This window comes from Sabethes cyaneus, chromosome 2 (genome assembly GCF_943734655.1).
Source record: "Sabethes cyaneus chromosome 2, idSabCyanKW18_F2, whole genome shotgun sequence".
NCBI classification, from domain to species: Eukaryota; Metazoa; Arthropoda; class Insecta; order Diptera; family Culicidae; genus Sabethes; species Sabethes cyaneus.
In genome coordinates this window covers 98562528-98587418 of record NC_071354.1, presented here as the reverse complement: position 1 = coordinate 98587418, position 24891 = coordinate 98562528, and the positions used below count along the sequence as shown (strand labels likewise).

The 24891-nt window shown below is 40.0% G+C and overlaps 3 protein-coding genes across 4 annotated transcripts; 1 reads left to right on the top strand and 2 right to left on the bottom strand.

Moving 5' to 3' along the window:
• Positions 1–4: 4 nt before the first annotated feature.
• On the bottom strand, positions 5–814 carry LOC128734357 (H/ACA ribonucleoprotein complex subunit 2-like protein). The gene is made up of 3 exons (XM_053828519.1): positions 570–814; positions 439–511; positions 5–380 (listed from the first exon to the last, which is right to left on the bottom strand). The coding sequence occupies exons 1-3, from the start codon at positions 727–729 to the stop codon at positions 149–151; spliced, it is 465 nt and encodes a 154-aa protein (XP_053684494.1). The 5' UTR covers positions 730–814; the 3' UTR covers positions 5–148.
• Positions 815–4780: 3966 nt separating this feature from the next.
• On the top strand, positions 4781–10818 carry LOC128738881 (membrane-bound transcription factor site-1 protease). Of its 2 annotated transcripts, none has more exons than XM_053834338.1 (4): positions 4781–5674; positions 6301–9304; positions 9371–9664; positions 10030–10818. In XM_053834338.1, the coding sequence occupies exons 1-4, from the start codon at positions 5237–5239 to the stop codon at positions 10497–10499; spliced, it is 4206 nt and encodes a 1401-aa protein (XP_053690313.1). In that variant the 5' UTR covers positions 4781–5236; the 3' UTR covers positions 10500–10818. The 2 variants fall into 2 exon arrangements, with proteins under 2 accessions (XP_053690313.1, XP_053690314.1); XM_053834339.1 differs by having other exon boundaries at positions 9371–9669; positions 10030–10136.
• A 63-nt stretch (positions 10819–10881) lies between these two features.
• LOC128735747 (sodium channel protein Nach-like) lies at positions 10882–23075 on the bottom strand. Its single transcript, XM_053830236.1, has 6 exons — positions 22654–23075; positions 16279–16714; positions 15873–16221; positions 15703–15817; positions 11128–11237; positions 10882–11072 (listed from the first exon to the last, which is right to left on the bottom strand). The coding sequence occupies exons 1-6, from the start codon at positions 23073–23075 to the stop codon at positions 10882–10884; spliced, it is 1623 nt and encodes a 540-aa protein (XP_053686211.1).
• Between the last annotated feature and the right edge of the window lie 1816 nt (positions 23076–24891).

Below are 24891 nucleotides of genomic sequence, written 5' to 3'. Positions count from 1 at the left end.
CGTCTTCAGCAGTTGTGTTTAAATCTATATTGACTTTAACTTATTAAATCCTATAGTCATAATCGCAATTCATACATATAATGTACTTTTATTTAGAAAAAAGGGTAGTAAGGTTGGAAGGTGAGAAAGCTTACCGATAGAGCGCTGCTTATGATGGTATCGGAAGAGTTGTGAGTTCCACCTTTAGCTTATCGAACATTTCTTGATACTCGGGATGCTCTCGTACCAACATTGCTACCGTTCCGCGTTTTACTCCCATCGCTGCGCCCAAATCCTTTCGACTCGGGGTATAACAATACGGTATGTTGCGTTCTTCGCAAACTGCTGGTAGGTGGCACATAATTTCCACCGGGGTTACGTCTCCAGCAAAGATTACCAAACTACAAAGCAAAATAGTTAAGCGAAAATATATAGACACTAATGCCGGCGAGCACATACCCAGTTTCCCCTTTTCGCAAGCGAACTTGTACATCTTTTAATCCGTTACGTAGATAAGTCTTGTGTTTTGACGCTGCAAATGTGAATTTTATTTTACTGAACAGCATGAAATCTACTTCGGTTACACTTACCTTCCTTGATTAGCTTGTGAATCTTCTTCGTTAACTTTTTTGACGCCATCGGTTGCGATATGGCATTAGCATTCTTCAATTTATCATCGTAAGTGTCCTCCTCTTTAACAATGGAAGTATCCATTTCCGTATCAGGTTTCTCTACCTTTATTTTGCCCATTTTACCAAAAATAATATCGCTTTTTTGAGAAATATAAACTGAAATACGTATTATAGTGAGCAAAGTACAGCACGTGTTTTGTGTTTGCTGTTTGTGGTGTTTTGATGAAGTTGAAGTCGTTGAAGTTCTGTAGGCAGTAGCAGAGCTGCCAGATTTAAAAAAAACTGCATATATGGAACTACTCGAAAACTACCTGAAAGGCATCATTCACAAAAGACGTCTGTTAAACAGAGTGGTGGGAAGCTTGAAAAAACGGACGCTCTTTTGGACTCCGGAAAAGGGGGGAATTATTTACCACGGGGCGAATCACTCCAAATTTATCAAATTTATGCATTTTTACATACTTTTACCCGGGCGCTAAATATATTTACCGGTATTTATTGATAAATATTTTACGAAAGTTTCCACCTTTTTCGATACGATCTTGAGCTGTCAAGTTCCATATTGAGATCTAGGACAGGACGTGCCATCTGGCTTCTTACTCTTCTTCTTATCATTACCGCCATCCCGATTGAATATTCTTTGTTACACTCTGCACCACTGTTGCCTGCACATATTATTTTAAGAATAACTTCGTTTGCCGAACAACTACTCCCGAATACGCCACACTTTATGCGACCAAAATCATGTTTTGCATTTCATTTTAAAAATTAAAAATTTCGTGTACAAACAAAACTAATGGTGAACCAAGCATAGAACCACAGAATACAAAAGAAATCAAAATTAGGAAATAATAACTTATTGTCGTATTCCCACTAATGAGTTTCAGCAACACTGAAAGCGACACCGCGTTCTATTTTCCAGTCAACGGTTGCTCGTCGCTTTCAGCCAATCAGAAATTGAGTCAATTTTGGGTCAACGCCGCGGTTGACACTTGGCACGTCCTGTCCTAGATTGAGATTGCTGACAGTGACAGCTACCGTACGCACACTATGCCGCGTATACGTACACGCGATTTGTTGCTGCTGCTGTTGGTTTTTCCATGACGATTTTCAAACTGGGGGAAAACAAACCACCAACACAACCGCAAATTAGCTAGCTCTATATATGATAAATATAGAATGCCAGTGTCGCTGGTGTTTCATGAATATTTTGGTGGCAATAAATATATTGATTCTACTCATGCAACTAATTGTAAAGCAACAAATTAAATACCCAAAACCTATATTCGGAGGAGACAGTCGCTAATTCTTCTTCACTTTGAAAATTGCTGCATCACGGCACATGCATGAGTATTTCGTTAACCTCTTTTTCATATAAAACATGTATTTCGTTAATTTTCATTAATTAGTGATTGAAAAAGAAATTTATAATAGAAATCATATATTGTGCATTTACTTGATCGATGGATTCCGAGGGGAGTTCAGATACTGTTTCAAACGTTCCAAAGGTAAAAAATGACTAAATTGGCAACACAGTTCGTAATGTTTTATCGCCATAACTGGCAACACAGGCTCATTGCGTTTCTGTCGCAACCTTAATCGTGACTTCGTGTTAATCATACAAAAGCATTAAACAAATTGTTTTCGAATACGAACGTTATTGCTTTGTTATTGCTTGTTTGGATAATGAAGGATAAACTACGCTTTATTCACTATGAAATTTCGGCAAACCGGCGTTGAAAATACAAATTCATTTCATGCTGAATTTCATTCCGTTTCTTCTGATAGAACGGTAATTCCTAGGTTTATTTACTTTGCTCGATTGGTTCCAATAATGAAACAGCGATGATGACACAATTTGACATTTTATCTGTCAAAAGCTAAAAACGACCCTTTTTACGACCGTTCAGAAACACGACTGTTTCAACCGTCGTGTCCAGTAATGGAATGCGCGCACAATTCGCTATGTGCGCGAAACGGTGCTGCCACCTTCCCAAGTTTGTTCTATTTGTGAAGTCTGTGCACAGGTTTGTTAAAGAGTGAAAAGGATAGACAAAACTTTGCACCAAATCTTCACAAACTTTCCATATGGCAGTTCCATGAGAGTACAAGAGATCGATTTGTGCTTACATAGCGAATAATTGCTACATATATTATTGGTCGATCGGTATTTAAACACTACAAATCCGTTCATAATTGGCAGAGCTATTATTCAAAATCTTTCATATTTTCGTGACGCTTGCATTTTTTGATTTTTTGGAATGACACCATATTCCAAACCTTGTCGTAAGATAGGCTGACCAGACGTCCCGGATTATGCGGGACTGTTCCGCATTTGGATGGCTTGTCCCGGGTTACTAAGCGTCCCGCAAAATGTCCCGCATTGATTATTGTTTAATCGAAATAGTTTCTAAGGATGAAACATGTGAAATTATGTTACATTACAGGAAAAAACCAACTGCTGACACCGCTCGTCAGGCGGTGCACAATCTCCCCAGTATGGGCGAACGCTCACGAGCCGTTCAAATGCATCAGTGCACAAGAAAGAGCGATCAAATGAACGACTCTTGAAAAAGAATCATGGTTCTTCGAACACACCCGAAGGTAACACGAAGTTTGACTCGTGGATCGTAATATACCGACCAGTCAACTTATACCCTAGACAGACATACAATTGTACCAGCGTTGTACAACGGAAGGGTGACAGACATACTACTGTACGTTGTACGAGGTTGTGCTCATCACCGATAATCTCTAATTGCATGGTCTAAGCGTTGTTTTTTCTTCCTATTCACGAAATGTAAACACAAATTTCAAGATGCCGAGCGTTTAGCGTTAAATCATTGCCAAAATCTTGCAAAATAATAATTAATTTAAAATTCTGCTTAGTTTTTGTTATCACAACTACCAGCCATTGGCGCTGCGCGCAGTAAAAATCGAGCAGTTGTAGCTTCGTACAACGGCACCCCATCGACATCTCTATATCGAGCTGCAGTAAACGTCAGCGACAGCATGTCCGGGGCTCAAAATTTGACAGCGGGCCCAAATCAGACTGCTGGCAGTTGAGTGAAACGCAGTGCTGAATTGCTATCTCATTTTCGCACACACGAGATGTTGGCGGCGAGAACATGGTTGTCTGCCATGGGCTTGTACAACGGTGAAAGAGGTAGGTACAGAAACCACCGTTGTACCACTTTGCTTGCGTGATTCTATCGTTGTACACGGTGACAGACATACAATTGTACAGGTACAACGCTGGTACAATTGTATGTCTGTCTAGGGTATTACACACCATTTGCGAAATATTTTATATGAACATAATTGTCTGTTTTCTGTGGTATTTATACTGAAAAACAAAATTTGCACGCGTATTGCATGAAAATTCATGCAATGTTATCATTTCGAGTTATTCACCACACTCAAAGGTTAGTAGCGGAACCAGGAACCAGCATTTCGAGGTACGTTTTTTATATATGGGTGGTGTTTGTTACCCCGTTGCAAATGGTCTATTGTAAATATATTTTTCTTTGCTATTTAATTATTTTGTTACGTAGTATGCGATTGCATCTTCTGAAGCAGCATTTTTGAGATTAAATCTCAAAAATTATTTGTGATTGTGGACCCCCTTTGGCATTTCGAACGTCAGTTCTGATTCGCGTTTTCGCAAGGACCAGAGCTGCCACAAATACAGATATTTGTGCATGCATAAATTTGGGACCCATCAATTAGTTCAGTTGCTGTGATTTCTGGCTCTACTAATGTTCCTGAATTTTAAAGTAGTCCATAAACTATTTATGTTATTTAAAAGATTAGATCGAAAAAATTAAATACTCCGGAGAAAACGGTAGGGTCTCAAATTTGCACAAATATCTGTATTTATGGCAGCTCTGGCAAGGACAAGGAGATACAGTACAGCTCTTGGAAAAATTATATGTTTTAAAATTCAGAATTTTTTTAAAAACCGCATATTTGCCCGTAAAACTGGTTGTAAAAGAAATACATAATTTCCGGATACTGAAGTTTCAAACTAGTGCATTTTTAACAGAAACCGTTTTCTTGTTCGTCGTCGTCGCTTTCAAAAATCTATATTTTGAATCAAAAATCTCTGGCAGCTCTGTAGTATACGCAATTTGCAAGAAAAAATATTAATTTAATTGCATTGATGATTGTCGGAAAGTTTTTGTTTTGTATGTTATAATTAACTATATTCACAAATAATGATTGTGCTGACAAAAACGAGAAATAACAGTGTCGAAGAATAGTGAAATTGGCATGCAGTAATTCCGCGAAGCAATAAGATTGAGCCTTTAGGTTCTTGGAGAGAAAGTTGACGCATGATAGTTCAGAAACGACTCCCCGAAATGGCAAAAAAGAAATTGCGATTTACTTTTTTACTACGAAACAATTGATCTTTGTCATCAGTGCTCCTCACAATGAATGTTCTTCGTGAAATGAGACTTTTCGTTGCCGTTGATACTACTTAGAAGCCAGTCTTGCAGCGGAATCATAAAAACACATCATTGGTCAGGAGGTATTGGTGGAAGAAACGGAGGGAAAGAGTTCCGAGAGTGCTCTTGTGTAATCGGCTGTAGTCGTATTTATTTTTGATACTACGGCTAGAGAAAATGAAATTTCCATCACTAGGAAAGTTGTTCACCAAATGTATCCTTATCTTGCTAGTATTGCTCTTCAGTGATTGTACAAATTTAATCGATAGCTTTAGTGGTGCTGACGTTCAGGGTGGCGGCAGAAATCAAAATAATGATAACATAAGCAATTTAGTTAATGTAACGTTTGCGGTTACTGGTCATAGCAATGCAAGTGGCCAGCGCCGGACGGGGAGCAGTTGCTGTGATAGTGATAGTATCCAACCGACGAGCATCAACGGGAGTAGTGAGAAAAACAACAGCGCAGAACATTTTCCGAGGAAAAAATCCCAGCAGCGGCTGGTCGTGGAGTTCTCGACCAATGTTGTTCACAACGAGTATATCGTACATTTCGATGGCTACTATAAGCCGCTGGTCCGCGAAAAGTACATTCGAACCGCCCTGAACGGATCAAAGGTAGGTGGACTTGTACAGTTAGGTTTGTAAGTAGTTTGGAAGGGCGTAGAAAGATGAAGTGCTCATTTATTTCAAAAACAGGTCACACTAAAACATCTCAATATGCAGACTAAATCCTAACTTATGCGCTAAGCAAGGCCGTCCTGCTTTTTGTGTTCCGATTTCAGTTATTTGTACCTATTTGTCGGTACCACTTCTGCCAACCTAAATTTGGAAAAAATACGTATCGGGCACTTACTGTTATCTATAAAATCATTGTACTAAGTATTGCTCTATACTCTATTTTAATTTTGTAAGCCGCACTTCCGGTATGCACTGGGTGCTCACAAAGAGCATTCGGGAGTTCACCCCCATATTTGGTTCACCGTTAATTCGTAAGATAGAATAATACTTAGTTTAGCAATTTTGTAGATAATTAACTATAGTTAAGGTATAGTGAAGGTCCCATGGCGAGGTACCATTGAAACAAAGAGTAGTTGTTCATACAAATTATATTTTTATATTTTCTGTTTTAGTTTTTGAATATTCGTGCAAAAAGTATGACATGTATCATGGACTGATTTCAAGAGTCAAATCAATAACATGGGATATGATATCAAAAAACTTACCAATTTGTATTGTTGCAGGTTAAAAAATGGCGCATTTTGCCTCGGCTAAATCCAGTGAGTGATTACCCGAGTGATTTTGATGTGCTGACGTTGGAAGAAGATCCGCAGGTGGCAGTGGATGGAATTGATTTGCTGAAGTCGCATCCTTCGATCAAATCAATCTCTCCCCAGCGCATGGTTCACAGAACGTTGAAGTACGTTCCTATGGAAATGAGCGAAACGATGGACGACGAATCCGAGGAGACGTGGAATCAGGAAGACGAAGTTCCACAGGAGGGTGAAGAAGATAACGAGGAGATTGCTGAGTTTATCGAAAAATTCAAAAATTTTAAAAGAAGGCTTTCGACGGATGTGGGTGAACTGAATGAAAGTCGATCTGATAGTTCAGTTCCAATAAATTCGATTACCCGGCACACAAATCGGCGACTGCTGAGAGCTATTCCCAGACAGATTACTTCGTTGCTTAAAGCCGATGTACTTTGGGGAATGGGTGTTACCGGTAAGGGAGTGAAGGTGGCTGTTTTTGATACGGGTCTTTCGAAAAACCATCCGCATTTTAAATCGGTTAAAGAACGAACTAACTGGACAAACGAAAAAACGCTTGATGACGGTGTTAGTCATGGGACGTTCGTCGCTGGCATTATAGCTTCTTCGAAGGAATGCTTAGGCTTTGCTCCGGATTCTGAGTTGCACGTTTACCGAGTTTTCACAAACAATCAGGTGTCATATACGTCTTGGTTTCTGGATGCTTTTAACTATGCCATACTTAAGAAGATCAACGTGTTGAATTTAAGTATCGGTGGTCCAGATTTCTTGGATCAGCCGTTTGTTGATAAAGTTTTAGAGTTGTCGGCGAATAAAGTGATTATGGTTTCCGCAATCGGTAACGATGGGCCACTTTATGGAACACTGAACAATCCGGGTGATCAGATGGATGTCATTGGGGTCGGTGGTATGGACTATAATGATAATATAGCGAAATTTAGCTCAAGAGGCATGACCACGTGGGAACTCCCCAACGGTTATGGACGCTTAAAACCTGACATAGTTACATATGGAAGTCAGGTGAAAGGAAGCAACTTGAATGGGGGTTGTAAATCATTGTCTGGGACTTCAGTAGCTTCGCCAGTTGTTGCTGGAGCAGTCACTCTATTGGCTAGTGGTGTTATCAATCAACTGGATCAAATAAATCCCGCTTCAATGAAGCAAGCATTGATAGAGGGAGCTCAGCGATTGCAGGAAAATAATATGTTTGAACAAGGCCACGGAAAGCTGAATATTTTAAAAAGCATGAAGATCTTATCTACGTACAAGCCGAAGGTGTCACTGTCTCCTGCGTATTTGGATTTTACCGAGGATTACATGTGGCCCTACACAACTCAGAGTTTGTTCCATACAAGTGCTCCGGTGATAGCAAATGTGACCATCCTTAACGGGATGGGAGTGATTGGAAGGATCATAAACAAACCCACTTGGCATCCATACACGAACGAAAATGGTCAAATGCTAAACATATCAATATCTTTCTCGGAGCAATTATGGCCGTGGTCTGGCTGGATGGCGGTACATATTGGGGTTAACGAACTTGGGCGTAGCTTCGAAGGATTGGCCCAGGGCCACATTACTCTGACGGTTCAAAGTCCCGCCGGCTTAGGAGAAAATGAACCACGCAATGGAACAGTGAGCTTTCCAATAAAAGTGAAAATAATCCCACAACCACCAAGGCATAAGCGCATTCTCTGGGATCAGTATCATAGTTTGCGCTATCCTCCAGGTTATCTTCCAAGAGACAATTTGAAAATTAAATCTGATCCGCTTGACTGGCGGGCAGATCATATTCATACCAACTTTAAGGATATGTACACTCATTTGAGAAATGCTGGTTATTATGTTGAAGTATTGGGTGGACCTTACACGTGCTTCAATTCCAGTAACTATGGTACGCTACTCATAGTTGATCCAGAAGAAGAATACTTTCACGAAGAGATTATAAAATTGAAGAACGATATCCTGGAACGGGAGCTGAGCGTGATTGTGTTTGCCGATTGGTATAATACAACAGTCATGCGTAAGATAAAATTCTACGACGAAAACACTCGCCAGTGGTGGATGCCAGATACCGGAGGTGCTAACATTCCGGCTCTCAATGAGTTGCTTCGGGATTTTGATATTACTCTAGGGGACAAAGTTGCTGAAGGTTATTTTGATATGCGAGATCATCGGATGTACTATGCTTCTGGCTGCAACATACTCAAATTTCCCACTGGAAATAAAACCATCCTAATCGAGCGAGATTTGTTCGATCAAGGTCTCGATATTCTTTCCCCCGATGAAAAAAGACAGAAAATTAGGGCCAAAACTGCCATCTTAGGCTTACTACAAACGGATCATAGCTATTCGAAAGTACAACCGGCAACCCCAAACCCGGACCCCATTAATCCAGATCCACTGGATACTGATCGTAGTGGCGAAGAATTACAAATCGGTCGTGATTCAATAATCAATAAACGGATACTGCTTGGAGCGAAGTCTTTCCCGAATGAAGACGACGACGATGACATTCCGAACGAGGGAGGCGAGCAGAGGCAGGATTTCGAAAGCAACGCTATTGGAAATCCAGATTTTGATGCACTGAAAAATGGCGAGGATGATGATCCGCCGGACGACATCAAGCAAATTCAGCATCCGGAAGAAATAAGCCAATTGTTGTTAGAAAAGAAACAAAATTTTACCGGAGAAAAACTTCTGATGGTGGAAATTCCTCAAACGTTACTTAAGTTGTCTCCTGCAGATCAGCAGTCAAAAGTTAATGGTAAATTTAACGACAGTACAGGTGGCAGTGAAAGGCGAAAAACTGGCGGTCGAATAGCGGTTTATGGTGATTCTAACTGTCTTGATTCGACACATCTCGATAAACCATGCTTTTGGTTGCTCGACTCGCTTCTGGAATACACGATGACTTCTCACGTCACCAATCTTCTGAGGGATTTAAATAGCAGTCGGACAAGTGAAATTCTCAGCGGTGAGTTGAATTAAAGGGAGAACTTTTTAATTTCAGCCTCAAATTAATTATACATTGCTGTTACAGATGCGAAAACGCCAGCTCGATTGGCCAACAACAATTTGCACCATTACTCAAAAGTCCTAGGACCGGGCAACGAGAAGCGTCAGCTACCCCGCTGCCTACAGTTGAAATGGGACCAGCCAATTTCGCTGAACATGTCCTCACTCAATGGTTATGGACCAAACGAGCGATTATTGCTCGAGCAGCAGCAGGAATTGCTACTGCGACAGCAGCAAGCAGCCGCCCAACAGGCAGGCCTGTTCGGGAATGAAATCGATAACAGTGTAAATCTGTTTCGTAAACTAGAGAGTCAAAAAGGTGAGGTATGTAGTTTCTGTTTGGTTTCGGTTTGTCATGCGTACGCTTTGTTGGTAAAACCAATCTAGTTAAACTATCGCTTACAAAATTACAATATGTATAATATTTAGTTATGCATAATAGTTTTTTTTCTTTATTTATTATCTGTTATCTATGCTCTCGTATCATCATTTATGATGATACGATTATGATTTATGATGATTATGATTTATGATACATTTCCTTAAAATCTATTCCCTTAAAATAACTTCCAAATACTACAACTTTTGCATGATCACATTTGTGTGCCTTTTATGTTCTCTACTAAAAACAATATCAATAATAATTCACTAACATTCGATCCCACCGTGTATTCCTGTTTGCAGCAACCGTAATCAGCGCCAACGATGAGCCGGATGTCCCGGGCTGGCGCAACAAGAAAACCGATAAAATTCCGCCAAATGCTCCCAATAACTTTATCAACCCATCCGCTGTCCGTCCGTCGGCGGGCATGATACCCGTAAAAGTGCCAGTTGTTGATCAACGAATCGCTGGAGCAGCAACTGTTGGTCAACAGCAGTTTCAAAAGTTTCACCAGCAGCACCAGCAACATTTGCAACCACCACAGTTGCAGCATCCGAAAGTGAACAGTGATATAGATAACCCTTATGACGATTCTGATTTTCCGCTTAGTAGGGAGAGGTCGAGCGGATCGAGCTTCGAATTTACCGTGAAGTGGTTCCTTTGGATGATTTGTCTGTTACTGCTATTACTGCTACTCAACTGGATACGGAGGTGTAAAGGTCTCACTATTAAGCGACGCTTCAATTACGTACTGAAAAAAGTAGGATTCTAAAAGTCCAGAAACCAAAAACTGTTGGTGTAGCTTCAGTTAGTCAACGTTCCTCTATCGAGTTTATGATTTTTCTGTTACAAATTAGACTGGCCTTCTAGAAAAAAAAACGGTTTTAAAAACCCATAGCCGTAAATTACCCAAAGATTTTTAATGTCGGTATTCTTTCTATTGTCTTCTGGGTAAACGGCGCCAAAACATTTCGTAATGTTTATTTTCTAGTACTGAATACCATAATCTTTAACTCGGAACAGTAGAAAAACAAAGATTTAAGATTTTTTTACATATATTATGTGGAAATATCTTTGCAGATGACGATGGTTTGTACTAATAAAATCACTGTTTATTTTTATAAACCAAACTTTTCATTTAAATACAACGAACTTTATCCGAATTGCTTCATCCTTTTCTCATGAAACTGCTGCTCTGTGATGGAAGTTACAAAGATGACTCCTTCCTTTTCGGATTTAAGTTTCTGAAAGATTCTGTAGAACCGAAAGAAAACATAGAAAAATATCTCAAACAACGAAAGTACGCTCATTCCCAAGCATAAGCTAAACACGCCTCCGAGATTGGCTGCAAATAAGTAAGACTAGAATAAGTAAGAAGGCACTGAAAAGGCATTCTTTACCTAAAAGTGATATCCAGGAAACTACCACAACACGTCTGTTAGCCGGAACCAGTTGATTATTCAGATACACGTGAAAAATGAATTCAGATTTCGTCAGGTTTGTTTCCGAGCTTAAAAGTAGACAAATACTTATGAGATAATCGCCTCGATTCTACATTCTGATCGGGTCCATTCCGACCAGAAACATCCCGATCGTCGCTTGTTATAGCATGTACGTTGTATTCTGATCGAAACAAAATTTCTGATCGGATCCGGGTCCGATCGGTATGTAGAATGGAGGCGAATGTTAGGTTCATATATTGCTATCAATAATAGAACCAAAGTTATATAACGCTTAAAGTTAAACATTGCAACTTAGACGGTAAACATTACGTGCACTAACTTTGTATTGTCGAAATGATTTAGGCGAGTTAGTTTGGATTGGGGAAATTGGGTGATAGTTGCGTCGTCTGCAAAGGATTTAGGTGGATGAATAGAATACCGGCAGTGCCTTAGCGTCCAGGCTCACATGGATGGAAAACTGTGAGTTGTCGCCCCATGTACAGTTCATGACTCATGAGTCGTTTTCTTAACAAATCTCAACATTCAATGACAGTGTTACATCTTACCTTACTTACTTACTTAGGTGGCTTGCCGTCCTAAGACAAAGCCTGTTGAACAAAGTTTCTCCATCTAACTCGGTTGAGGGCTACCGCTCTCCAATTCCTCGGACACCGAGTACTCTCCGCCAGATCTCGCTCCACCTGGTCTAACCATCTTGCTCGCTGCGCTCCTGGTCGTCTTGTTCCTACCGGATTTGAGGCGAACACCACCTTTGCAGGGTAGTTGTCCGGCATTCTTGCAACTTGCCCTGCCCATCGCATCCGTCCAGCTTTAGCCACCTTCTGGATACTGGGTTCGCCATAGAAATGTGCGAGTTCATGGTTCATCCTCCGCCTCCATACTCCGTTCTCCTGTACGCCGCCGAAAATCGTTCTTAGCACTCTTCGTTCGAAAACTCCGAGCATTCCAAGGTCCTCCTCGAGCATTGTCCATGTTCCATGCCCGTAGAGAACAACCGGTTTAAAAAGCGTCTTGTACAGGGTGCACTTTGTACGGGGACTTAGTCTGCTCGATCGCAATTGCTTGTGGAGCCCATAGTAAGCACGACTTCCGCTGATAATACGCCTCTGAATCTCACGGCTGGTATCATTGTCCGCCGTTACCAGTGACCCAAGGTAGACAAATTCATCGACTACCTCTTACATCTTACATCTTACCTAGCTGAGACGAACCAAGTTTCCTATATTGCTTACATTAGAAATCACGCATAGCACAACCGATCATTGGATTATTTCTTTGCACAATCTAGCAATGAACATAAAACTGTTATGTGGTTTAAAGATTTTCTTCTACTTTTTTTTTCTTCTTTAGCTATTTTGAGCCGGAGTGGCTCGTGCTACATTGAGAACTCGTGTCCATTTTACTCAGTCTTGGGCTACCTGTCGCGAATGCCTCGAGTGTCTCGACACTGACAAGTCATCATCGATGTGGTTGAGCTATTTGGCATGTTGGGCCTCTCTATTTGCGGTGCCGGTCGAGTTCCGAAAGAGGACCGATTTCACTGCATTGCTGTCTGATATCCTCGCAACATGGCCGGCCCACCGATTACGCCAGGTGTAATCTCCGCAGCCCGCGGTTCTTGTGCCTGTGCCTCCGCTTTCCGCAAGTGCGGAGAAAAAAGTAGGCCCGACTTCCAGTTTGAATGCGTCGTTAAATCTTCTTACTCGTATTATTGTTGGCAGTGACCAGAGATCACAAATATATGAAATCATCAACTACTTTCCGTTCATCGCTGTAAATAGTCATTGTCTGCGGGAGGCGAACGTTGTTTTATCTGGAGCCTTTTCCAATCAAATATTGATTTATAGCTCCACTCTCCAAGCTTCCGTTTTAAGTCTGGCGTAGATTGCCTCTGCCGTTTTAAGGTTTCTAGGAATGATCAAGTGAAGGTCGTTTGTGAAGACTTGGAGTTGGTGACCTTTGCTGAGGCTCGTTTTACTGGGTCCGATGCTCGCTTGCCGGATCTCACCTTCAATAGCGATGTTAAATAACATGAAAAACAGTCTATCCAATAGCCGCAACCCTATGCTTGTCTTGAAAGGATTCGAGAGTGCACGCGAAACACGCATGTAGCACATTACTCATTCGATGGTGGCTTTGATCAGCCACTTCAGAAGGTCCGCAAATCCGTTTTCGAGCATTACCTGTTATAGCAGTTTGTGCTCGACTATATCGTATGCTGCCTTGAAATCCACGAATATATGCATTTCTGGAGGATAAGTTTTTTCATTTGATTCGTACTAGCTTGGATCTCCATGAAACCCACCTGATACTGCCCTACGAAATCTTGCTATTGGAAATAAAATACGTATCACGACCTGGCAGAGCATTGACTAGCGTAATGCCGCCGTCATTACAGCAATTTAGCCGATCGCTCCTATTCTAGATGGGACAAGCCACAGCTTTCATCTACCCCTCCGGCAGTTTTTAGTTCACCCAAATCTTGGAAATTAAAAGCTTTTGTAGAGTTCTGCCGGGAGACGATTCTTTCTGGCGGCTCTATTAGCCTTCAGCTGTTCGATTTCCTAGCGGATCTTTTCGATCTTTTTAGATCGCTTTTTCTTCCTCACCTTCGTGGTCAGCTCATTTCGCGCTCGTCGGTACTTAGCCAAATCATCCCTCGTGGTAATGCTTAGATAGTTCTTCCGAGCTCCTTTTTTTCTCTTCATCCTTTGCGGGCATTCTCCTTCACCCCGCTTCCCGCTCGGAGTGTCTTCACCTAGCTTCGCGGTTGTTACGCTATTCCTTCGTCCCCATCCGTCTTCAAGAGTCGAAGGACCTAGCTCCTCAGGAGAAAGTAAAGTTTCATCCACGAAACGCGTGTCAGCGTAGGGATCATATGTTAGAGATGTTCGAGAAATCATATGTTAGTGATGTTCGAGAAATCGATGAGAATATGATCGATTTAGTTCGATGTTCGTTGGTCAAGTGATCTGCAGATGGCTGAACGAAAGTGCTTTTGATTACCACTACCATGCCTCAGGAAGCTGCAAAGTTGATGCAATACTGGCCATTATCGTGTCAGTGTGCAGGGAGGCCCGACGCCAAGTAGTCCGGTTACCGGTCTATACAACGCTTTTCTACCGACCTGTGCATTCATATCTCCCACGGAAATCTTGATGTCCCGTGGCGAGCAGCCGTCGCTAGTTGCCTCCAGCTGTACTTATAACGTTTCCTTTTTGCCACCGAGTATACCTTTGTACGGACAGTACACTTTTATGATGGTATAGTTGAAGAACCTTGAAAGGCGTTTTATCCTAAACATACATGTTGACGTCCTCCAGTCCAGCACTCGATCGTTGTGGCCCACAAAGGCACCACCGATCCATGTGTTTATAGTTTTGGTAAACTTCCCCCTGCTCAACTGGTTGTAAATCTACTGCGAAATTTGAGGACTTATTAGTGTCGATTTAGCAACGTTGACAGTTGGGACAGTATGTCGTCGGCCAAGTCTTATCATTGCTGCATTGTCAAAGGGTTTCAGGGTAATCCACAATTCGACTTACTATTATTAGTTACAATTAAGAATGGCCTCAGGTACTTTCAAAATTTACTTTTTGAAATCAATAAACAAGCCGCAGAAGTCCTGGAATCCTTTGAATTTCTCCAACATAATACGGACCGTCGTGATATGATCCACGCATGATTGGCCAGCACGGAATCTAACTAGCTGCCACCAGAGAGTATCGTCAATTTTCTTCTGGGTTAAGATCTTGCAGAGTATGTTGAAAGTGGTACAAAGCAACATGCTGCTGTATCAGTAAGATGCCCTGCATACACTTTGATTAGCTGATGCACATTTGTACCGATATTACAATCGTGCTTTGCTGAACTTCATACTTATTATTGCTGCTTCAATTTTAGCTAACGACGCTGCCTTAGAGTTTACGCGAATTTTTCTTCAGTTTCACATCGCTGACGGGCTGCTATCTGAGCCACTCTGACTGGTGCCCTCTCAATGCTGACTTTCGCATGTCTGCGCTCATCGATCATCCTCAATATTGCCCCTTTTATGACTATTTAGAATACTGTGATAATTATTTAATGCAACATACCGCATTTTGCTTTGTTAATCTGACACTAGAGGGCACTTAGTTTAATCAACTTATGAGTTTGACTTCTTTTTCCTTCATGCTCTTCTTTTTCACTTCATAAATCAATCAGCGCTTGAAGTCTATAGCAGTCATTGTAAGTTTCAATAAGCTGGGAGATCTTAGTATCTTCTGCGTACAATAATCGTGTGCCTGATGGTAGTAGTTTGGTAACATCAATAATGAACAACGAAAATTTTCGAATTTTGTTTGGCTGAGGTGTTACAGCTATAAAAGCAAAATAGGCGCACTGAGTGCAGAACAGCCCTGCTGATGACCAAAGTAATTGGCTAGTATTCCAAAAGTGCAGTTTTTGTGCAGATGTAGTGCTCTGTAATAAAGATAATGTGCAACATTTTTCTTCTGTTATAAACTAACTTACTAGAATTTGTTCATTGAAAATTTATGAGCGGCGAAATCCGATACCACTGAAGATGTTTTGTATGTTACGTCACCGCAAGCTGGAAGACAGTCGCACTGGATTCTTTGAAACATATCTAAAAATGAGAAAAAATAGTACCATAAACAATTCAGGCAAATTGAAACTCGTACAGTAATTGTCAATAAGGCACATCGAATCTTCCACGGCACACTTCCGAATTTGTTTAGTTCTACCAGGGATTTGCGATTGGCTAGGGAGATGGTATGGATGACATCCACACTTTCTATGAATTTCGTCCCGCAAGCATTCCAACATGCAGGTAGGCTGGCGATAGTTTTCAATAGGTGTAGGAAAGTCCTTTCCTATGATGCAGGAACGTTGAGTCTGAGGCAGTAGCATAACCTGCTCAGAACACCGTGAGTCCGTTGGAGATACACTGATGAATGTTTCCGAACCTAGCCCAAGAAGTGTTAGCGGTGCTCCTTCCACTGCGAAGTCGTGTGGATGATGGATCATTAACTGAAATACTTAAACTAATTTTGATGCTGGAATGCAGAATATTGACAGAGTTTATACCATAAGTCCTTCCGAATAGAGAGCACCGGATTTTCCGTCAGAGGCTTCCGGAAACCCGGTTCCAATAACGCTCAAACCACCGTGAATGCCATAGGTGTTGACCGCAAACGGAATCATCGATTTTTGAACGATTGGATGATAGTTGAAAGAACAGCAAGCACCATAGTGGCTGGTAGAATCCGTCCAGTTCAGAAACGTATCATTACCAAAGCAGGGAAATCGTTTCCTTGCCCAGTAGCAAACAACAATGAGGTCTTTACATGTCATTCCTAGTTCCTGGATTGCCTCCTCAACGGTAAGATTGTTCATTATCAGAAGATTGTCGATCAGCTGCAAATTCTGCATCCGAGGAAAGCTCCATTGGTGCTCGTTAAAGTATCCCAAGGCAGGTAGCGACTCAAGGACCGTTTCCCGCGTGGCCCCCAGTGGAAGTTTGCTGCAAAGATTTCTAACGTACTGTACTGGAACTATTCAAATTAGTTAGGGATCATCTATCACAACTTGTTTTGTAATTGACTAGTTAAACGCATATGTCTCTTTTTCGTAGAATTACTGTCTCAAGCAACAAATTCAATTTTGAGGTGCGCTTGAAGAGTTTTCCAGCATTTGTTGCTTAAAATCGACCATAAAAATTGTAATTCTACAAAACTTCGATAAAAAAAACCATAAAACCCTTATAAAACTAGCGAGACCCACATTAAAGAAGGTTTTCAAGAATATTTCCGACGGTCCTTTCAAAACTTGTAATTTTTGTCGCTATCTATTTATAATGACTTCCAAGAGTCGCTTAGAACTAAAAGACCCCCACCATAAGTGTTGATGATTTTATGGTTTTATTTTCAAATAACACTTGCAAGACATTATACACTTTTCACAGCCTTAAATTTTTCTAATTGACCAAAAATAAATAGATTATTTCTAATTCCCGTCTTAGTAAGTAAAGCCATTCTAATTTTCATCATTTGTTGGATGGATTTAACTCCAAAAGTTCTTGTGCTGATTTGACTAAAAAAAATTACTTTCCGATCCGTGAACTTTGAAATCACTGAAAGGCGATTATTGAAGCATATTATTGAAATTAGGTAACTGACTTTATTTCTTAAATTCGTCGTACTGTTTTAAAATCCGTCCATCAAAATTTTTCATCGTCCGAACTAAAAATCACAACAATGTTTACGAAGCTAACGCGCATGTATTTGTGTAGGATGGCATGACAAATGTTATTCTGCAAAATTTCTGCTGGTTAGGCAAGTTTTCCTGGCTGTAGAATAACGACAATGCCTTGCGTGAGTTATTTTCATTTATGAATGACAGAAATTAAAACGATTAGTCGACATTTTCTTCTTCGTCACACGAAAAAACGTAGGAAATTTGACTGGTAAGACTTCTTTAATGACAAAAAGCATTTAAATAGATCTCAGCTCACTTTGATTGATCGCGTTTGATAGACAACAAACTAAAATATTAGTGAATAACTAGTTTTGCATTGTGTGTCATTAAAATGCTGCTATTTTTAATAATTTGTGTTGGATAGGACGGGAATAGGCAATTACGACGAAGTAGCAACATACTCTACGGTAATAAAAGTAGCTGGTTTGTTGCGCATAAATGAGAAATTTTTCATGCCATGCTCAGTTTATCGAAGTTTTCTGACATGAAAGTTAAAAAATATTAAGGTGATTTTTGCTAGATTATTGAAAAATTTAATTAATAATAAAAATTGAATAATTCCATGAAGAAGTTGATAGTTACCAAATTTTTAACAAATTGCGACAAAAAGCTCTCTATACGTCCAAATATTTATTCAACAAGACAAAATTACTTATGGTACTCCATAACGCCATATTTATAAACGCCCATATGCAAGTGTCTACAGCTTCAAAAGCAATCAACACAGCCCTGTTCGCCAATGGTTTTATCTAAATAAACCAGAAAGCGCCTATTAGACTAACATTTCTTACGAAAAACAAAGAACATTTTTCCAAGAGGGCGATAAGTTCGTCTATACTTATTGTATTTTTGAAAAAGACAATTTGCGGTTGAGCAAGAATTGTTTCAATTACGCAAGGCCATCAAGTTTTTGCGAGATAACCATTCTGGTATAAACAAAGAAAACCTCAACGAAGTGTCGATATAACGTGTTGTATGTGCTGGAGATTAAAAATACTTCCAATGAACCTAATATTGTTAAAGTATAGCATTATCAGGTAGATTATCAGTATAAATTGATTCTAAAAATTTAAGGAGGACTGCACGACAGTTCTAGGCGTTTAGTTTGGTCTACAGAGTTTTTATACTTTGACATAACTGTATCGTTACGTACGCTTATAAAAAGTATGCTTTAACTGGTTCAACCCGCTTAAACATTTCATAAACAAAGACACGGACCTCTAGAACAGCTCTAAACCAGATAGACTTAGCAGTGCTCTGATAAAACTGTTATAAGAAATAAGATCAATTTGCTATTGGATTGTTACTGGCGGTATGAATCTATAATCTAGGTGATGGGTAGTGGAAATTCAATGATACTTTTGGTTTTGTAATTTGGAGGAAAAGCAACGAACCCAGGTAAAAGAACCTACTCTCCGTCGACCAACGGGTTCAGTCCTTGGGTACGAAAGTGACCCCGTTGGCTTCGTACCACTCCAGGACATCCTTTGAATAGTAGCACGAAACAAACGAATAGTAGCAGTAAGCAGACACTTCTGTAGACACTTCTTGAGGTAGACATGCCTGTTTACAGTCTCGGTAGTCACGAACGTTTGCCACATGAGCAGATCGCTTGCCAAATCATGTATTTCTTGGCATAATTTGAAAATTTCTGTTCCCTTACTTCGTCCGGAACACCAAACTTGTGCTGGGCGGTGAAGAACAGTAGCTCTGGAAGCTCCCGGAAGCTTCCGGGCCCGTGACTTTCTCATCGTATTTTGCCTCACGCTATGTCCGAAGGCACTTATATTTAATTTTCATGCACATCAGATTTCTCTTCACAGGATGTTAGTATTGGTCAGAACGATTATTTTAGAAAAGGTCTTTGAAATATTATGTCTTCGATTTTTTGAAAAATTCAATTTTTAAGTTTATACCTGTTGTAATCGACCACCTCCGATTTCAACCAAATTTGGTATAATTGCTCATTCCAACACCAAATTCAATTTTTCAAAGTTTTGTACGACCCTCGCAGTGACATGCAGTGAAAAATGAGTTTTTTCGAAAATCTGAGAAAAATAGAGAAGCTGTAAACATTCACAACACAAGTTTGGCTTCATCTTCCACAACTAAGGATTTTACTAATGCGTATTGTCTCAAGGCATTTACTGTTTACACCTTCATACGTTCATTCTCTTGAATGCAGTTCCACTGTCGGGTATCCATATAATCGAAACAAGATGGAAAGGATTCGTCGGATCATCGCTTTGCGCTTTGTTATCTATCATGGCAAAATACGTTCCGATTGCCGAGTCATGAGAGTCGATATGGAAATATTTCAAGGGGAAGCAACATGACAAGAACTCTGTTTGCTGCCGATACTCCTACTTTTCTGATGGCAATTGATCTGAACGTACGTTCCAGAGTGATTCAATACTGGGAATACTGGTTATGATTAGGTGTGTCATAGAAAATGTATAGTTAGAATATACAGCCGTCGAACATGTCCTCCATTAGTAGTTTGCCTTCACTTTAAATATACAAATATAGTTGGTGGAATACCACCACTGAAGGTTTACGGCTATTATAAAACTTTCGATCACAAGGGTATGAAATGGGGAAGGCAAATGAGAGGAAGCTACCAACAAAGCTCCTACCATCTCAAGCCCTTACCTAGCGCCTCCACGTGGCCTTACCCGGTAATGCTCTATTGACTAGCCAAACTAGGAGGTGCGATGCTGAGTGGTTCCCGGCTGCCTGATCTCAAAACTGCAGGTTTGGGTGACGGCAAAGTCACACGACCGTGCTAGTAGGTAAGTTTAATATAAGTTATTTTATTTATTTCGTTTTAGCTCATGAAGCACCTCCTTCTGTACAGGGTACGAAATGGGGAAGGCAAATGAGGAGTGTCCAATATAGCTCTAGCCATCCCAAGCCCCTACCTAGCGCCTCCACGTGGCCATACCTGGTAATGCTCTTTTAAGTAGCCAAGATAGGAGGTGCGATGCTGGATGGTTCCCGGCTGCCTGACCTGAATACGAGTGTTAATACTGCACATGGATATTGGATACCAGAAGAAAAAAATAAACTAATTATTGGGAGCACTTATGGAAACTAAAAGGACGCAACTCTATTCCATTCGAAGGACTGCTGGTGAAATTGTTCTGAAATTGAAATTCCATATATACCACATTTCATAAATAAACTAGAATGGGCAAGAGGGAGGGACCATCAGAGCACTTGTTTGAAGCGATGGGCCTAGGGAGAGTGAAACAGTCAACTTTCTAGCGTTAATCTTGGCCCGATTAACAACACATCGTGGATAATAAGCGTTAACTTAACTCGTACACTAATTTTTCAAGTTTTTCAGGCTGTAGAGCCCACAGACAATTGATTTTATAAAACAATTTAACTCATATCCTACAAACTATTTTTTTGCTTCCCGATTTTTCAAACCAATTTCCCAGGGGGGGAGGGGGTTGACAAAAACTTTCAAAATGATTTGCAATGGCCTTATTTTCAAAAAAAATAGTCTAATTAATATGATTATTTCAATAATAAATAAATTTCGTAGCATAACATTTATTGTATTTGTTAAAATATTTTTATTTACTGTCATATTTTGGAAATATCTGTAAATTTCGAAAAATATTTCTTAACCAAATGTGTTACAATTTAGATAAAACCATATCAAGCCCTGTTCAGAATCAGATATTGCTTAGAATAAATTTAGTTAGAATTTTTGTTATTTTAACCACTAACCGTCGCTCATTTATAACAACGGTTGTTATTATTTATCTAATTTATAATAACCGTTGTTAGAAAAGTTGGTAACAAACTACCCGGTCAGGAGGCCATAACAAGATTATATCTGTTTTTTAACACATTTTGATATTTTTAACATATTATGTTACAAAACGAAACTAACTAATTAGGAAGCAAATTCAAGTTTGTAACAGATTCAGATACAAGTAGCACATTGAGTTATGTATGAGCTATATAGATTCCACCACTAAGAATGACACATTTCGCTTTAATAACAAAATATGTTACTTGCAAATCCATCATCATTTTAAAAGTTTATAAAATACGTCACTTCACAATTACTAATACTTGCTAATATATCTTTATTAGCTGTGTTATTTTTGGAATATCTTGAAATGTTGACAATTAAGCTTTAACACAATCTGTTACAATTAATATAAAATTATTACATGGTTTGTTATGAATCAGGTATTAATTAGAGGCAGTTTGGTTATAATTTTTGATATTTTAACCACTTACGGAGGCTAATTTATACCAACGGCTGTTATAATATGATCAAATATATCAAATTAATAACAACTATTGTTAGATAATTTGATAACAAAATAACAATATTTGCTATAATTTTGTTAGGTCCTCCTGATCGGGTAGTCCATTGGTAACATAACTTGTTATAATTTTGTTAGCTCCTCCTGATCGGGATACCTCCTAAACGAGTCCAAAAACTTGAGAGAAAATCGTTCGAGAATCGAGCCAGGTTCCGCATAGACAATCATTGCAGTGAACCGACACATAGCTATTTGATATTCAGGATTCATTACGATGGATAATAGAAGACTACGACATCCTGCTTGCAGCATGGGATCGAATTTATTTAGTCCATACTAAATTGGAACAGGGTTTTGATAAATCACAGAGGAGTAACTATTTAAGTTCGTGCTTCTGTTCAAAAACATCCACGAATCTTAAGGTGAAACGGTACTGAATCCCAATATGGCCGCATCGATGGCACGCATGTGAGGATATGGGTGCCATCGATCCGGCCATAATGGAATTCAGTACCGTTTCACCTTAAATCAAAACTTGACTTGTAAAACGGATTCAACTATGCAAAAAAACTCTCGTAATTCAATCACTCAATTGCGTTCGATTTAACGACCAACGTAATAAAAATGATCTGTACCATTTCACTATTTCAAGCACAAAACAATTATCACAAACGTGACCTTGGTTTCTCACAACCGAATACCGTTGGAGGGTTTATGACACATCTTTCAATTTAATAAATTTTCATGTGGAGACTTCATATCAACAATTAATTGGTTGGCACCTCTATCTGCATCGAAAGCAATATTTTTGTACATTGTTAATTCAAATCCATTAATCTTCTTTAAACAAGCAGCACATAAAATAGGTACATAAAACATTTTCCCATCCACACATATTGATTGCGTCACTCACAGTTTATCGACAAGCTTTTCCGCCCTGTAGTCCATTACACTTTGCGGGTGGCAAATTGTAACCGCAGGAAACGGAACCTGCAGTACAGCCATTTCCGGGGCAACGGTCATCCGAGTCGGTGAATCGACGTATTTTTTCCATAGTAAAAACACTAGCACTACACCGAGGCACAGAGATGTTGCCAGCAAAACAATCCACAACAGTCTCGGGATGCCGGAGGTTACGTTCCGCTGTAGGTAGTACATTCCGTTAACTTTCGTCATTTCAGCATAATCGTAGAACGTTTCCCGGATCACTTCCCTGAAGGTCACCCGCTTTGGCTTATGTTTTGGCACAGTCGGTACAGGATTGTCTATCCGGTAATGGTTTAGCTGTGACACTCGGATCGGATGCGGAACGAAATTGTTGCGGCCAGGACTCATCGTTGTATGACGTGCTGAATGGTATGTAGCTTGGACTTTATATGCCATGATTGCATACTAATTAAGGCAGGTAATTAGAATAATGATAATGATTATTACATGCTACGTTTCCTAATTTTCCCTATTGGATATAAGTGCACAAGTTCTACAAAAATATTTATCTGTATGTATTTTACATGTACCTATTTTATGGTTTCAAAGATTTGAAACTTATTTGTCTAGAAAATTCAATTTCAGAAAGTTGTCAAAACATTAGATTACAGTAGCTTTTAATCAACTAAATCAGAATAATTATGTTAAAATTCGGGGTTTCGATGCAAGCCCCCCTTCTGGGCAAATTCATTTCCACAGTGAAACTGTTGAATATAATCGCCTGTCATCACGCTGTGCCGACCGACCAAGCAACGGCACGGCAGACATATACCTAGATGCTGGGATCCATTCACCGGCCTTGGCCATTCGAGTGCGGAGTAGAAGGAAAATTTAAATTTAATGCTAATTTGATAAAATTCGGAAACTTCCTTACGTCGCGTTGATTTGTGATCCGGTACTTTGCGCCTGAGTAGTAGACAGGAAAGAGGTAATAGTTGGCCCGTTTGCTACATCTCGGATTCGGTATATAATGCTGTGTGCAAGGAAGCTCCCTGGGGATAAATGGAAATTTAAATACAAGAGCCAATCTCCGCTTTTGCGAAAAACTAACGAGCCAAAAGTTGTTAATGACTTTCAGCATGCTTAATGAATAGATTCGAACCAATGTTTAACACAATCAGTAGGTAGGTATAGGATAAAAGAGTGAAAAAGCTACAACACTTGTTCGACATGGTATGGTTCGTTCCAGCGCAGCGCTCAATGCCCGTTGAAGCTTACTGTGTGTCTGCATACGTGGTGGTAAATCGAATGAATTTCGTGATAAAATGTAATCAGATAACAACTTCGTTTTTCGTTCTTTTCACTGGCAATAAATGTGTTAAACTGACGTTAGCTACCGCCAGGACTTTAACCTGCACCAAAAAATAATAAAACTACTCGACGACAGGACATAGTTGAATGCCCGTAATTGCATTTTGAAAATATGAGTGTCTAATTTGTTACTGTTGAATAATTTTTTCTTGATTGGATGTAAAGTTCAAGAATAAAAAACCTGTTGAGACAGGGGATAGAGCTAGAAGCAATTTAGACCTCCCAAGAAAAATGGCTTAACTTTGAAATTTTTTGAAGTCTTCTGAAGGGGCCTTAAGGGCCCCCTCGATCCTAAAAACCCGCGCGAAAGGAACAAATCAAAAAAGAAATGAAACAACCGGATTAAGTGCCACTACCAACCCGGACGGGTCGGCGTGCCAAATCAGACTCCACTAATTTATTCAAAACTTATTTTACAATCGTACTTCTTACTTGCTAAAACGATCTTCGCCCTAAGGAAACTCTTCCTTCCCGAGGTAGTTCCGTCCTATTCTGCCTAGTGGCAGACCTCACGCTGTCCGTCGAGCTTCCCTCTCGCGCATACATTTTGGCCCCTCGCGTGGGGACTTTGTTTTGTCAACTCGAACAGTTCTGCGCTTCGTTGTTTACCTTAGTCGGCAAAATACAACGGCGCATTTGTTTTGGGAACTGTTCGTTGCCGCAGGTTAAGAACCTTGCGCGTTCGTTAATCTAGAATGGTGCAAACGCGTTGTTTTCATCTAAGTATTTTGCCCTACCGGCGCCGTCGCTCGATCGAGTCACTGACCGGCGCGGGGAATCGAATAAAATGTGGAATTTATGTTTTGAGCCGACCGGGGTTGATTCATCCGGGTTCGGCCAGAAGAAAATGCGT

Bases quoted from the DNA above. Each gene is read 5' to 3' on its own strand.
- LOC128738881 (XM_053834338.1), top strand. From the start codon at position 5,237: ATGAAATTTCCATCACTAGGAAAGTTGTTCACCAAATGTATCCTTATC. The intron at 5,675-6,300 runs GTAGGTGGACTT...GTATTGTTGCAG, and splicing joins CCGCCCTGAACGGATCAAAG to GTTAAAAAATGGCGCATTTT. The intron at 9,305-9,370 runs GTGAGTTGAATT...TTGCTGTTACAG, and splicing joins GACAAGTGAAATTCTCAGCG to ATGCGAAAACGCCAGCTCGA.
- LOC128735747 (XM_053830236.1), bottom strand. From the start codon at position 23,075: ATGAGTCCTGGCCGCAACAATTTCGTTCCGCATCCGATCCGAGTGTCA. The intron at 11,238-15,702 runs GTAAGTTAGTTT...TCTACTTTTAAG, and splicing joins TTTTCAATGAACAAATTCTA to CTCGGAAACAAACCTGACGA. The intron at 11,073-11,127 runs GTAAAGAATGCC...ACTTATTTGCAG, and splicing joins TTCCTGGATATCACTTTTAG to CCAATCTCGGAGGCGTGTTT.
- LOC128734357 (XM_053828519.1), bottom strand. From the start codon at position 729: ATGGGCAAAATAAAGGTAGAGAAACCTGATACGGAAATGGATACTTCC. The intron at 512-569 runs GTAAGTGTAACC...TCACATTTGCAG, and splicing joins TCACAAGCTAATCAAGGAAG to CGTCAAAACACAAGACTTAT. The intron at 381-438 runs GTATGTGCTCGC...TTTGCTTTGTAG, and splicing joins TTGCGAAAAGGGGAAACTGG to TTTGGTAATCTTTGCTGGAG.